At 36.5% G+C, this 15,233-nt stretch overlaps 1 protein-coding gene across 5 annotated transcripts in view; it reads left to right on the top strand.

Moving 5' to 3' along the window:
- LRP1B (LDL receptor related protein 1B) overlaps positions 1-15,233 on the top strand; it is a 1,938,012-nt gene that overhangs the window by 1,647,968 nt on the left and 274,811 nt on the right. For all 5 annotated transcript variants that reach the window (XM_084800259.1, XM_084800256.1, XM_084800258.1 and 2 more), the window contains 2 exons: positions 1,782-1,895; positions 2,142-2,291. In XM_084800259.1, coding sequence (XP_084656385.1) covers positions 1,782-1,895; positions 2,142-2,291 — 264 coding nt within the window. The remainder of the gene's footprint in view (positions 1-1,781; positions 1,896-2,141; positions 2,292-15,233) is intronic.

The following is a 15,233-nucleotide window of genomic DNA, read 5'->3' as shown; positions in this document are numbered from 1 at the left end:
CTCTATCTGCATGTACACCTGCAAGCCAGAAGAGGGCATCAGATCCTAGTATTGATGGTCATGAGCCACCATGTGGTTGCTGGGAATTGAGCGCAAGACTCTGGAAGAGCAGCCATCTCTCCACTCTGTGCATCCTGTTTTCAAAACTAAGATATTATATGAAATCATTTGGAATATAACTAATGAAAGACCAATAGTTATATTAAAAAATAAGTATAAATGATTAACATGAGTATATCGCCTATAATGCATTTATTACTTCTGCTAGAAGAAAAGTAAAAATGAAGTAAAATAGAAAAGAACATTTAAAAACGCTTTTTAGGACATAATTATTTTTTTCCGTTGTGGAACAAAGTGCATTTATCTGTGAATAATGGCATTATCAGTTTGACATATTAAGTTGTTATTTTTAATGAAGAAAACAGTGAAGTAATTTTAATCACAAGTTGTACATAAAACACTTATAATCACCATTAAATACATATAAGTGTGCAATTGCAAGATACAATGAAATATAAGTAAGAGCAGTGTAGTATGGAATACAAATGACATACATACTCATGAATAAAATTTGCATACTTTAAGGTAGTTTTCAAAAAACTATTTTCAATTGATATAATTCAATAAATATAACTATATAGACACTTTACTATATCAATATAAGTAAGAGGTGCATAATCAAAGAATCCTTCAGGTTATTAACTGATATAATCTACCTGAAGAAATTAAAATTCATATAAAAATCTCACTTAAATTAATCTAACATACACAGCATACCATATACTTGTTCACAATATATTGGTGAAAATTATTAAATGATAATGAATGGTTAATCAGCATAGAAATAATTGTATAATTAAGAATAATGTATTATTTAAAACTAATGTAAGGAAAGGAACACCCCAGTGCTGATTTTTTATGTAAGCCCAGGGAATTCTAAAGTCACATCATTCTAAAAACAGCAGCAAGACACAATATATTTGTTTCTTACTGTGAGTCATCTGTATTTGCTATGACAAATACTAACAATATGTTCATACAGTAATGTGTTCATGCGTCTATGGCATGTACCATTGCACAGATGGCTTTTCATCAGTGATAATGCTCCATTGCTTATTCTGGGTAATAAAAGAAAGCCAGGATCCACTTCTACTTCCCCAATCCTTTTGCCTCTGCCTGTTTCAATAGCAGAAAGGAATCCCCTGTAGACATGAAGTCATATATTTGTTTCAGTTCATGACCTTATACTGTAGAGGATGGAAGGAGAGAGGATATTCAGCTATTTTCCTGTAGTTGTAATCCCATCTCTGTGCTGGATTCATATGATGAAAATAAACAAGGCATAACTCCTTCTTTAATGGAACCTCCGTATGTTCTGAGGTGCATGGACTGGCACTTGCAAATTGGTGTGATAAAATGCACACTTACAACAGATTTACATAATAGCTGAAGAGATAGGAGACACACTATAATGAGGGCTGGAGGACTGTGGTGTCACATTAGACATATAAATTCAAACCTAAATAAAATTGCATAAACTGATAAAATTCTCAAAATATAAAGCAGGGGTAATTTTCTATCGCATCCACCCTTTTACTTATTTACTGGTTTTTTTTTCTGATCAGCATCTTTAAAATTTAATTTTAATTTAAAGATTCACTTTACATCTGGATAGTAGTGCCCTCCCTCCTCTCGCCCACCCTCTTCCCCCTCACCCCCTTCTTCTTGGCCTCAGAATAGAGGATCCCCTTCACCAATCTACATTACTCTGTTTTCCATAGTGTCAACCTGCTCCACAGTTGAGTTCCGCTGTGCAGATGGGACTTGCATTCCAAGATCAGCACGATGCAACCAAAACATGGACTGTTCAGATGCTTCAGACGAAAAAGGCTGCGGTAAGGATTACTACTTATTTTTGTTTGTTCCTGTCTGAACACCTGTTGGCGTTGAACTGAACACTGTCCAACATTTTTCTGAACTTCTTCCAGAATTGTTTTGCAGTTAACCATATTGTGGTTATAATGGCATATTTACTTCTTTAATGAAGTTAACTTTTTCTTTTTGCACCTATGACCTTCTGAAGAAGCCTGATTGTTTTTGCAAGTGTGGTTTTAACTTTATTTTTGTTTGTATCCTTCTAGATAATACAGATTGCACACATTTTTATAAACTTGGAGTGAAATCCACAGGATTCATAAAATGTAACTCTACCTCACTCTGTGTTCTTCCAAGCTGGATATGTGATGGTTCTAATGACTGTGGAGACTACTCAGATGAATTAAAGTGCCCAGGTAATTTCCAAAAGAAAAAAATCTCGCCTCCATGATTTAAAAGTTAGCTACTTAAAGTACGAATGGATGAAGTAGATATGTACCAGGCAGAACTGTGTTCCTCTAAATAGGCTACTTGATCTTTCTGACTGAATTACAAACTGGTACTTAAGAAATATATACCAATTTAAAAGCTTAATTTTTAATATCTATCACTTCATTAGTATACTTTTAAAATAGATGATTAATCCATTAAAATGTGTAATCTGTAAAGCTTCAATAGAAAGGTTATAAACCTAGAAAAACCTATTTAAAGAGAAATAGGAGAAAGATAATTCTCACTACTGACTTTAGTCTTTGTTAGACAGCTGCTACTTTACGTTATGTTGCTGTAGTTCATAAACTTTGAGTGCGGTAGGTTGTGGGGCAGCTATTTTATTATTGGATCAGTATCTGACAGATACATTTATATATGCTATAGTCCTCTCTTCCTGCAAAACTCTGAAAAGCATCATTTACCTTTATAGAGAACAATTTCTATAATAGCAATTACTGCTTCTATTTGAGGACAATGAAACTAAATAAAATCATTCAACATGTTTATAACAAAATAAGTCAAAGTGTATACATGCTTAACAGAGTACCATCTAATATGACCTCAAACTAACATTCAGTTGGGTTGAAGCTTTGTTAATATTTAGTTTTTTTCCAAGATGTTTTGAGAGATAATACAGGCATTTACACAAAACTTTTTATAAATACATACTCTATTAAAAGAAATTTCTCTTTGTATGTTCCTGGGACCCAGCCCCAGGACCCTTGGGGGGAGGAGAGAGAACAAGGACACAGGCTCTGGGAGTCAGGCAAATGGTAGAGGCAGACCCATTTACTGTGGAAATAGGGCATGCCTTTATAACCCCCTCCTAGTGTTCCATTGGTTCCCAAACTGCTACTGTGATTCCTCTTCTTTTGTTCCCATTGTGATGTCACCAGTCTCTGGGCAGACTTCTCTGGGCATGCGCAGGCATGTCCAGGCAGGTCTTGGGACCCCTTCTGCATATACATATTGCCAGGAAGGCCTTGTTCCTGCTCAAGGCAGGTTTTGGTCCTCCTACATTTGTAAGAAGTCCTAATTAATTACTGTGTAAAATCCTAGTTTTGTACTGAAAGTAACGTAACACACTTTCATGCTGATTTTACTTAAGCCCCCATTTTTTTTTCTCTACATCTCCCTCTGCTCCCTCTGACTCATTTGTGACCCCCAACTCCTATTCAAATTCTATGACATCTTGTTTTTTTCTTTTACATATTTCACACATATGCAAATACACACACACACACAAATGCAACTTGCTGTGTTTATTTAGTGCTGCTGGTATTTATAGGTATTTAGGGCTGACCACATAGTACTGGGAAGCCAATAAGTAGGTCAACGTGGAGAAGACTGACTCTTCCTCTTTCAGCAGCCATTATCTGTAGTTCTTGATCTAAGAGTAGGTTTATTTTTCTCCTTGATTTTGTTTGTTTTTTAATTTAGAAACTTTTTTTTTCACACAACCTATTCACACACAGTTTTTTTTATCATATGCCTCTCCCAATTCTTCTTACTGTCATGTTACCACCATACCCACCTAACATTCTGGAGGAAAATTGTGGTCAAGAGCAAAGCTAAATTAAACAAAAAGTTCACAGAAATACTACTGAGTTACTTTTGGGTTAGTGAACTATTGCTGGGCATGGGGACTGACCTGGCACATGGTAGAGGCACACAGTAAGACTATTGGAGAAAAGTGATTTTTTATTTTTGCCAATGGGTATCAAGTGCAGACACTTCATGGTTAGAGATGGGTCCTCATGCTCACTTGCCATGATTAGTGGGAGGTCCACATCTGGCCTGAATCTCTGCAAGTGACGTTTGTGCTGGCTCATTCCCTTAGAGTTTGTACGAGTGCTATTGTTTCTGGATGACAGTGTTTATTTGAAGTCATTTACCACCTCTGATTCTTACAATTTCTACTTTTTCCACATAGATCCCTTTTCCTTGAAGGGTGGGTTTCATGAAGATATCTCATTTGGGACTGATTGCTATAAACTCTTACTCTGCACATTGTCCATTTGTGATTCTCTGTGTTAATTCCCATCTATAGTTAGAAGAATCTTCTCTGATGTGAGTTGAGTGAGACCCTGATCTATAAATATGGCAGATTAGAAGTTATTGCTATATTTATTTTTCAGAATACTACTATTAGGCTCATAATCAATCTAGTCTCAGGTTCATGGACACTTTAGTAGTAGCAGACCAGGCCATAAATCTGATTGTTAAAAAGTGGTTGGTTACTCCAATAACATTTGTGCCACTACTATACTTGTAGGCAGTCATAAGGTTAAGTGATTTTTCCCTATGCATATGGGCAAGTCAGCTGGTATTTTTATGGTTTAGGCAACCATATTAATGAGATTTCATGGACTTGTCTTTCCTGTCAAATATAGAAGATAAACCAAGTGGTCCTCCGGATCTTATAATTGTTCAGCCCTCTCTCAATCAATCTTTCCTGATCCTTAAAGGTATGAGTTGAAATATATAGATATTGAAGCTGGGCTCTACACAGTAGTTGCTTATTTTGCAGTTTGGCTACAAGTAGCTTTCTATATCTTCTCTGTCTGCCATAAAAAGAAGAAACATTTGTAAAAAGATAGAGGGAGATTATATTCTTACAACTGTGAATATAAGGATAAAAGCATTTAGAATGTAGTTAGAACCGATACTAATTTAAGAAAGTGGCAATATTACATTCTTTGTGGCCCATAGCCTTATCCATCATTTGTAGTTGACTAGGTTTGAAGTCCTGGGTGTAAGTTTCCTCCTTTTGAGCAGGGCTTAAGTTCAATTAGATAGCTACATACCAGCAAGACCACTCTTGCACCTTTGGGGACAACCTGTGTTCCATATTAAAATTGTAGTTTGCAGGTTTCCCAGCTGGGTAGGACTACTGATAACTTTTCCCCTTGTCAACCTGAATAGTTTTTCCTGCTATTATAAGAGCTAGCCATGAGGAAGGAAGATTCAAGTTCAGATCCAGCTTGACTTCTGTAAACCCTGTGTTCAAAGAGTGTGATATCTTCAGCATTGGGGAACTTACCTTCAATTTCTGGGAGGCAACCAAACACAACAGGATTTGCCTATGTTGTTTGATGAGTCCTGGAAATATTTTTAAGCCTATGGTTCTTGGTTGGAGCATTATCACACAATATGTACACACACACACACACACACACACACACACACGCACACACACACGCACACACACATATGTGTATATATTGTGTGTAATTTTAAGTAAACATAAAACAAGTGAATACTGGGAATTACAAATAGTGTTACTTATCTCTCTTTCTTCTGTCTCCCAGGGTATGCCCTTCCTTTTTCTTCCCAAGTTAAAGCTCCCACATTTTCCTAATTCCTCCTTCATATCCCCTTTACTCTATTTCCTTTCTTTTACTAGAGCTTCTCGAAACTCTTACTAATGGTCTTTTCTTTTTATTTTCTGCAAAGACTCCAGGTTATAAACTCACATCTAAAAATTTGGAGCTAGGAACTATAAATAAGAAAGTGTACATAGTGTTTGTCTTTCTAGGTCTTGCTTACCACACTTGGTATTATAATCATTTTCTCAATATTATTTTATTCATACTTGAACATGGCAGCTATTTACATAATATAATATCTCCCTCAATCTTTTTGTTCAGTAATTTCCCATTTTTACTGTGGATGTCTTTCGCCTCTTATGTTAGTTTTGTTAGTAAATATTTCATTTTTAATGAGGATATTATGGATCATTTTGAAATCTGTTCTTTAATTTCAATGACTTTGTGTCATTGCTAGGCATACATTTGCTATTGATTTTGAGCTTTATTGCCTCATTATCAGAAATTATATGTGGATTTGCTCCAGTTTTTATGAAGTTGTTAAGATTTGAATTATATCTCAGGAGGTGGTCTATTTTATAGAAGCTGCTTCTACATATTAATAAGTAGAATGGATATCCTTTAATATTTTCGTCAAATATTACATAGACATCTGTTATCTGTCTATTATCATTTAATTCTGACTTTTATGATTATTTTTTATCCAGATTAATTATCTATTGGAAGAGGTGAAGTATTCAAATCCCCTTCTATTTATATTTCTCTTTTATTCCAGTAATATACCTGCCATGAAATCAGGTAGAAGAGTTCAGTGCACATACACTTGAAGTTAGTGCCTATTGGATTAACTGGTCTCTTTATAAGAACAGTGTCTACCATTGTCTTTTTTGCTTTGTTTTACTTTGATGTTTATTTTGTCAGATATGATGATGTTAATGTCTTTTTGCTTCTTTGTCCCATTAAAGTAGGCTACTTCCATTCATTCTTTGACTTAAAGGTGGTATCTATCAATGCTTAGTTCTTTGTAGATAATAGAAAGGTAGATTTCCCCCTATTTATACAACCAGAAACTTTGATTGAAATTTGAGGCCATTGATATTCAAAGGTATCATTTAATTGTGTGTGTTGATTGCAATCATATTGTTGTTATTTTTGCTGTTCTTGTCATTACTGTTATTTTGTGTTTCTGTAATTATATGGTCATTTTTTTCTATAGTCCTTTGCCTCTGCTCATTCCTCTCTTAAATCAGAATATTGTAGGCATGGTTTGAGGGACATAGATTATTTTAGCCTGTTTATATAATGGAGCATATATATTTCTCCTTGAATGATGAGAGATAGTTCTACTGGGTTCAGTAACCTGGCTTGGCATAAATTGGTTTTTGAAATTGGAATATGTAGCTCCAGGCCTTTCTGTTTTTTAAAGACTCCACTGAGAAATCAAGTGTTATTCTAATGTTTCCTTTATGTGACTTGTGGTTTTTCTCCAGCAGTTTTCAATACTCTCTGTGTGTTCTGTGTACTTATTGTTTTAACTATAATATGTTATGAGAAATTTGTTTCTTCAGCCTATCTAATTGATGTTCTGTATTACACAAACTTGTGTGTGTCTTTCCTCAATTAGAGTAAGACTTCTTCTTCTTCTTCTTCTTCTTCTTCTTCTTCTTCTTCTTCTTCTTCTTCTTCTTCTTCTTCCTCTTCTTCCTTCTCCTCTTCCTTCTTTCTCCTCCTTATCCTTCTATGATCTCATTTTGCATCCCTAGCTGGCCTGAGAGTCAGTTGGTAGAACAAGATCTTTTTGAAGACACAGACATCCCCCTGCCTCTCTCTTCTGAGTTCTGGGATAAAGATGTCCACAACTACTCCAGTTTTCTGAGTTCTTTTTAAAGATTTGGCCTGTCATTGTTCTCAGAGTTTTCTTCTTTACCTTTGTCTATATATCTAAGATTTTTGTCTTTTCTTGACAGTCTAAAGCTCTTGCATATTATTTTCACTTTTAAAATTTGTATTGTTGTGCTGAAGTGATTCAATATTTATAATTTATCCCCTGAGTCCTCATAGTCTATCTTCTGCTTAATCTGCTTTGTTTGTAAATCTCTCACCTTAGGTTTCTATTTGTAATACTGAGCTTTTTACATTGCATATTTTTTTTCAGCTTGAGTGTTTTCCAATATTTCTAGCTCATAATTCTGTTTCCAAATTCTCAATTGTGGTAATTTCACTTATCCTTATATCCATGTATTCTTTAACATCACTCAGGTGTTTGTTATATTTTCTTTAATTAAAAAAAACAGAATTAAAATATGAGTACATATGTTTTGCCTGCATATATGTCTGTGTATCACATGTCTCAATGGTACCCATGGAGACTAGCAAAGAGCTTTTGATCACCTGAAGTTAGAGTTACAGATGACTGTAAGGCTCCAGGTGGGTGCTGGGAATGGAATGTGGAAGCACTTTTAAACCCTGAGACAATCTCTCCAGATCTTTATGTCTTCTTCAACCTCTTTCCAATTCTTTGCTAAGGTAAATGTTTGTTCTTTCTAATTCTGTATTCTATTTTCATCCAGGTAATTACCACCAAAGAATACTTTTGAAGGACTGATAGGCTTGAAAGGGAAGATACTGTCATCTTTCATGTTGTTTATGTTTTTGAAATGTGACATGGCAAGTGGACTTCTCTTGCAGAATATGTATCTGATATGATATTGTTGCCTTCCTCACACTGGGCAGGCGCCAAGACTTATGATCAAAAAGCTAGATCAGAACCAGCTGGTACAGGAGCTGCTCAATTATACCTAGCCCAGAAAGTATGACCTTTCTGTGGGTAGGTGAGGCTGAGAAGAACTCAATAGAATGTACTGGTGTACAAGCTGCAATTCTAGAGCTGGGTTAAGGCCTACGGTTTGAAGTTTAACTCACCTTTTGGGGTAGTAGAGAAGCTTGTTTGGAGGCACTTGACTATAGCTCATTGCAGATATTCATCCCTCTTGAAGCTTTTACAATTTCTTAATTATGTTGATATTTTAGGTTTTTTTGAAACTGAAAATATATTCTCTCAAAAAATACATCCAAACCACAGTCAACTTCTGCCAGCCTCCCCACTATATCCTCTTCCCTAAATCCACTCCACCTACTTCTCCTTTCACAAAAGAGCAGACCTCTAAGAGGCAAAAACTAAACAGGACAAAATAAAACACAATAAGACAAGGACAAAACTCTCACATCGAATCTAGACAAGGCAACCCAACAGTAGGAAAATAGTCTCAAGAGCAGGCAAAAGAGTCAAGGAGATACCAGCTCTCACAATTAGGAGTCCAACAAAACCACAAAGATAACAGACACCATATATTTGCATGTACATAACCCTGGAGGTCCTGTGTTTGCCACTTTATTCTCGTTGATTAGCCTGCTTAGTTGACTCTGTGGTCCATGTTCTCCTGTTACCCTCCATCCCCTCTGACACCTACAATCACTCTGCTCTCTCTTTTGAGGTAGTCTCCGAGCTAGGAAGGGAAGCGCCCAATGGAGACCTCTATTTAGACTTTCTCTCTGCATAATATCTGGATCTGTCCTCTCTTCCTCTATTCCCAGCTGTTGCCAGAGGAAGCTTTTTATGAGTATGAAAGAATATCACTAGAACTTATTATTTATAATTTTTCATTTGTTTATTTGTTTGTTTTGTTTTTTTGTTTTGCTTTGGTTTTGTTGCTGTTGTTGCTTTGTTTTGTTTTTACCAGTTGTATTTGGTTCTACCTTAGATCCCTGTGTTACAGTCTCTTGTTCTTAGTCATCCAAGCACATACAAGTAGTATGAGCATGGAATCCCTCTCTTGGAATGTGCCTCAAGTTAAATCAGACATTGGTTTGCCACTCCCATGAGTTCTGTGCCACCACTGACCTAGCACATCTTGCAGGCAGGACAAATTGCAGGTCAAAGGTTTTGTGGCTGGGTTGCTGTCCACCTTTTTCTTTCAGTAATCTTTAGAGTACCTTCCCTACCAAAGAGACTTCAGTTTAGGAGAGCAGGCTCACTTTGGGCATCAGTTCCTCCTCTCCATATCAATGTGCTGTGTGGATGTTGTCCTCAGCCATGAGGCCAGACTGTCAGTTTGCAAAGAACATTCTTTCATACCATCGGCCTGAGTTGTTTAGGGATCTCTGTGAGATGCTCTTGGCCAAGAACTCAACCAAATATAATGCAGTCTTGCCATCGGAAGCCTTGTCTGGCTATAAGAGAAAGCCAGTTCAGACCTCATATTCCCCATTACAAGGAGTCCTCCCAATGTCACGCTCATAGATTCCAGGAAGATTTTTTACTATATTATGTTTCCACACCATCCCCAAATAACCCGAAATCCAGCTGTTTCACCCATCATTCTCTCCCTCCACCCATCCCTTCCACATAATCCTTCCCCCTCCTGTTCATATCCATCCACAGTCTACACACACACAGCATCTATTCTATTTCCCCTTCCTAGGGAGAGCCACTTGTTTGCCCTAGAGTCCTCCTATTTACCCAGCATCTCAGGATCTATGAATTGTACCTTGATTACTATTTATATAACAACCAATGAATACATACCTATTTGTTTTTCTGCATCTGCATTTCCTCACTCAGGATAATTTTTTTTCTAGTTCCATCCATTTTTCTGCGAATATCGTTTTGAAGTAGCTGAATAAGACTTCATTATACAAATGTTAACACATTTTTAAAATCCATTCTTTGGTTGAGAGACATCTAGATTGTTTCCAGTTTCCAGTTATTGTGAATCAAGATGCAATTAACATAGTTAAGCAGGTGTCCTTGGGGTAGGATGAAACTTTCTTTGAATATATGCCCAGGAGTGATATAGTTGGGTCTCTTGAGGTAGATCAATTTTCATTTTTTTGAAGAAATACCATATTAGTTTCCAAAGTGGCTGTACATGTTTTCACTCACAACAGCAATGAAGAAATTTCCCTGTGCCACATCCTAACCAGCATGAGTTGTCATTTTTTTTCAGATTTATTTTTCTCCTTTATTAATTTATTCTTGTTACATCTCAATGGTTATCCCATCCCTTGTATCCTCCCATTTTTCCCTCCCTCCCATTTTCCCCTTATTCCCCTCCCCTATGACTGTTCCTGAGGGGGATTACCTCCCCCTGTATATGTTCATAGGGTATCAAGTCTCTTCTTGGTAACCTGCTGTCCTTCCTCTGAGAGTTGTCATTTTTAAGAAACATTTTATTATAATTTATTCATATTGCATCTTAATTATAACCCCCTCATTCTCATCTTCCTGCTCCCATTCTCCCTCCATCTTCAGCCTTATTTCCTTCCCCTAGACCTCTGACAGATGGTGTTCTTCTCCCCCACTTTCTGACCAGAGCCCATTAGGTCTCATCTGGATAGCCTGCATCACCTTCCTCTGTGTTCCCACAGAGCTTCTCCTCCAAGGGGCCATGATCAAATCACAGGAACCAGAGTTTCTGTCAGAGACAGTTCCCCACCTCCCCCTCCCCCACCACTACCTTCCCCACATAGAGAATTAGTTGTCCATTGCCTACATCTGAACAGGGTGTCTAAGATCTCTGCTTGCAATGTTGTTGGTTGGTGCATCAGTTTGTGCAGACACCCTCAGGATCTGGACACTTCAATCTTGATAGTCCTCTTATAGCGTTCCTGACAACCCCTCCCACATCCTTCCATCCCCCAACTCTTCCATACAACTCTCAGCTCTTTGTCCAGGAGTCTACCTGTAAGTCCTCGTATCTGTCCTGACCCCCCTCCCCTCCCAAAACTGTGCAGAGTCTCTCACAGGACATCTATGTTGGGCTAATATGCACTTATAAGTGAATATATACCATGTATGTCTTTCTAGGTCTGGATTACCTCACTCAGGATGATCTTTTTTAGTTCCATCCATTTGTCTGCACATTTCAGGATTTCTTAGTTTTTGATAGCTGAATAGTATTCCATTGTGTAAATATACCACACAATATCCATTCTTTGGCTGAGAGATATCTAGGATGCTTCCAGATTTTGGCTATTATGAATAAAGCTGCTATGAACATAATTGAACAAATGTCTTTGTTGCATGGTGGAGCATTTTTCTGGTATACGCCCTGAAGTGGTATTGCAGCGTATTGAGGTAGCAGTAGTCCTAATATTCAGGGAAAGTGCCTGATTGATTTCCAAAGCAGTTGTACAAGTTTGTACCCCCACCAGCAATGAAGGAGTGTTCTCTTATCCTCACAGCACATCCTTGCCATCATGCATTGTCACTTGAGTTTTTGATCTTAACCATTCTGATAGGTGTAAAATGGAATCTCAGAGTTGTTTTGGTTTCAATTTACCTAATAACTAAGGACATGAGCATTTCTTTAAGTGTTTCTCAGCCATTCGATATTACCCTGTTGAGAATTCTGTTTAGTTCTGTACCCCATTTTTCTAATTGGGTTATTTGTTTTGATGGTGTTTAATTTCTTGAGTTCTTTATATATTTTGGATATTAGACCTTTGTTGGATCAAGGGTTGGTGAACATCTTCTCCCATTCTGTAGGGCTGGTTTTGTTGTTGTTGTTGTTGTTGGTGGTGGTGGTTTGGTTTGGTTTGGTTTTCTGTTGACAGTATCTTTTGCCTTAAAAGAAGCTTTTCAATGTTATGAGGTCCCATTTATTAGTTGGCGACCTTAGAACCTGAGCTTTTGTTGTTCTGTTCAGGAAGTTATTTCCTACGCCTATGAGTTCAGGCTCTTCCTCAGTTTTTCTTCTAACAGATTTAGAGTGTCTGATTTTATGCTGAGGTGCTTAAAGCACTGCGATTTTCATTGTAGATCTCCAGTCAGAATATACCACCATTTGTTGAAGATTCTATTTTCATTCTACAGTGTTAGGTTCTTTGTTGAAAATTAGGTGTACATAGGTGTATGGGTTCATTTCCAGGGCTTCAGTGTGATTCCATTGATCCAGCAGCCTATTTCTATGCCAGTACCATGTTGTTTTTTATTACTGTTGCTCAAAAGTACAGTTGGAGACCAGGAATGGAGATTCTTCCAGAATATCTTTTATTATATAGAATTATTTTGGCTATTCTGATTTTTTTCTCCATATGAAGTCGATAATTGACCTTTTAAGGTCTGTAAAGAATTGTGTGGGTATTTTGATGAGGAATGCATTGAATCTGTAGATTACTTTTGGTAAGATGGCCATTTTTAACTATGCTTATTCTTCCAATCCAAGTGTATGAGAAATCTTCCCATCTTCTGATATCTTCTTCAATTTTCTTCTTTTTTTTTCATACACGTCTTTCATTTTTTAGCTTAGCATTAGACCAAGGTACTTAGTATTATTTATTGCATAGTTTATCCAATTTCTTTCTCAGCCCTTTGTCATTTGTGTAGGTGGATCTACTGATTTTTTTTTTAGTTGATTTTGTTTTCAGCCACTTTGCTGAAGTTGTTTATTAGTTTTACATGTTCCTTGGTAGAAGTTTTGGTGTCACTTATGTGTACTATCATATCATCCTCAAAGAGTGATACTTTGACTTCTTCCTTTCCAATTTTATTCCCTTAATCTCCTTTAGTTGTCTTATTACTCTGGGCAGGATTTCAAGTACTATATTGAGGAGATAAGGAGCGAGTGCATAGTCTTGTCTTGACCCTGATTTTAGTGGAATTAATTTAAGTTTCTCTCCATTTAGTTTGATGCTGGCTATAGGCTTGTTGTATATTGTCTTTACTATGTTTAAGTATGTGCTTGTATTCCTGCTCTTGCCAAGACTTTTAACAGGAATAACTGTTGGATTTTGTCAAATAATTTTCAGCATTTAAGGAGATGATCATGTTTTTTTTTCTTTCAGTTTGTTTATATGATGGATTACATCAATGGATATATTGTACTCTTTCTTTCTAATTTATTGCATTCAGCCTTGAGTTTGATGGTTTCCAGCCATTTTCCTTTTTTGTGTGTCTGCTTCTTTTTAGTCTAGAGCTTTCAGGTGTGCTCTTAAGTTGCTAGTATTGGATCTGTCCAGTTTCTTTATGAAGGCATGTAGTGCTATGAACTTTCCTTTTAAACTGCTTTCATTGTGTCCCATGGGTTTAAATATATTGAGCCTTCAGTTTATTCAATTCTGGAAAGTTTTTACTTTTTTTCATTCCTTACCCAGATGTCATTGAGAAGGGAGTTTTTCCATTTCCATGCATTTGTAGGCTTTCTGTTAGTTTCTGTTATTGTTGAGTTCCAGCTTTAATCAATGGTAGTCTGAAAAGATGAAAGGGATTATTTCAATCTTCTTCTATTTGTTGAGGTTGTCTTTGTGACCAAATATATGGTTGATTTTGGAGAAGGTTCCGTGAGTTGCTGAGAAGGTGTATTCTTTTGTATTTGGGTGAAATGTTCTGTAGGTATTAGTTAGGTATATTTAATTCATGATGTCTATTAGTTTCATTATTTCTCCATTTAGTTTCTTTTTTTGATGATCTCCCTATTGGGGAAAGTGGGGTATTGAAGACTTCCACTATTAATGTGTGGGGGTTCGATGTGTGATTTCAGCTTTAGCAATGTTTCTTTTATGAAGGTGAGTGCTCCTGCATTTGGGGCATAGAATTAAGGTATCATCTTGGTGTGGTTTTCCTTTGATGCCCTTACCCATCCATCTTTTTTGATTAGTTTTGATTATTTTATTTGGTCTATTTTATTAGATGCTACAATATCTACTGCAGCTTGCTTCTTGGGTCTTTTTTCTTGGAATACCTTTTTTCAGCCCTCTACTCAGAGGTAACGTTTATCTTTATTACTGAGTGTGTTTCTTATATGCAGCCAAATGGTGGATCCTGTTTTCTCATTCATTCTGTTAGCCTGTGTCTTTTTATTGGGAAGTTGAGGCCATTGATTGAGAAATATTTATGACCAGTGGTTGTTATTTCCTGTTATTTTTTTATTATTATCATTATTTTGGTGGTTTATTTCCTTTGTTTTCCTGGTTAAAGTTAGCCTTTTTAGCTTGAAGTTTTCCTTCTAGTATCTTCTATTAGGGCTGGCTATGTGCTTAGGTACTGTTTGAACTTTGTGTGTGTGTGTGTGTGTGTGTGTGTGTGTGTGTGTGTGTGTGTGTGTGAGTGCATGCATGAGCGTGCAGTATCTTGTTTTATCCATCTATAGTTATTTAAAATCTTGCTAAGTATAGCACTCTTGGTTGGCATCGGTTGTCTTTTAGTGTCTGCATGACATCTGTCAATCAGTTATGGCTTTCACAGTCTCTGTTGAGATATCATTTGTAATTCTGATAGGTTTGTCTTTATATGTGGCATGGCCTTTTTGTCTTGCAGCTTTTATTATTCTTTCTTTCTTCTATACATTCAGTATTTTGATTATTATTTGGCAGGAAGATTTTCTTTTCTGGTCCAATTTATTTGGAGTTCTGTAGGCTTCCTGTATATTTCTGGGTGATTCTTTCCTTAGATTATGGAAGTTTTCTTCTATGATTTGGTTAAAAATATTTTCTTGGCCTTGGAGCTTGGATTCTTCTCATTCTCCTATTCCTATTATT

The sequence above is a fragment of the Acomys minous genome (assembly GCF_964271855.1).
Source record: "Acomys minous genome assembly, chromosome: 10".
Taxonomy (NCBI): Eukaryota; Metazoa; Chordata; class Mammalia; order Rodentia; family Muridae; genus Acomys; species Acomys minous.
The sequence above is the reverse complement of the archived record's forward strand: the minus strand, read 5'-3'. Positions and strand labels throughout refer to the sequence as shown.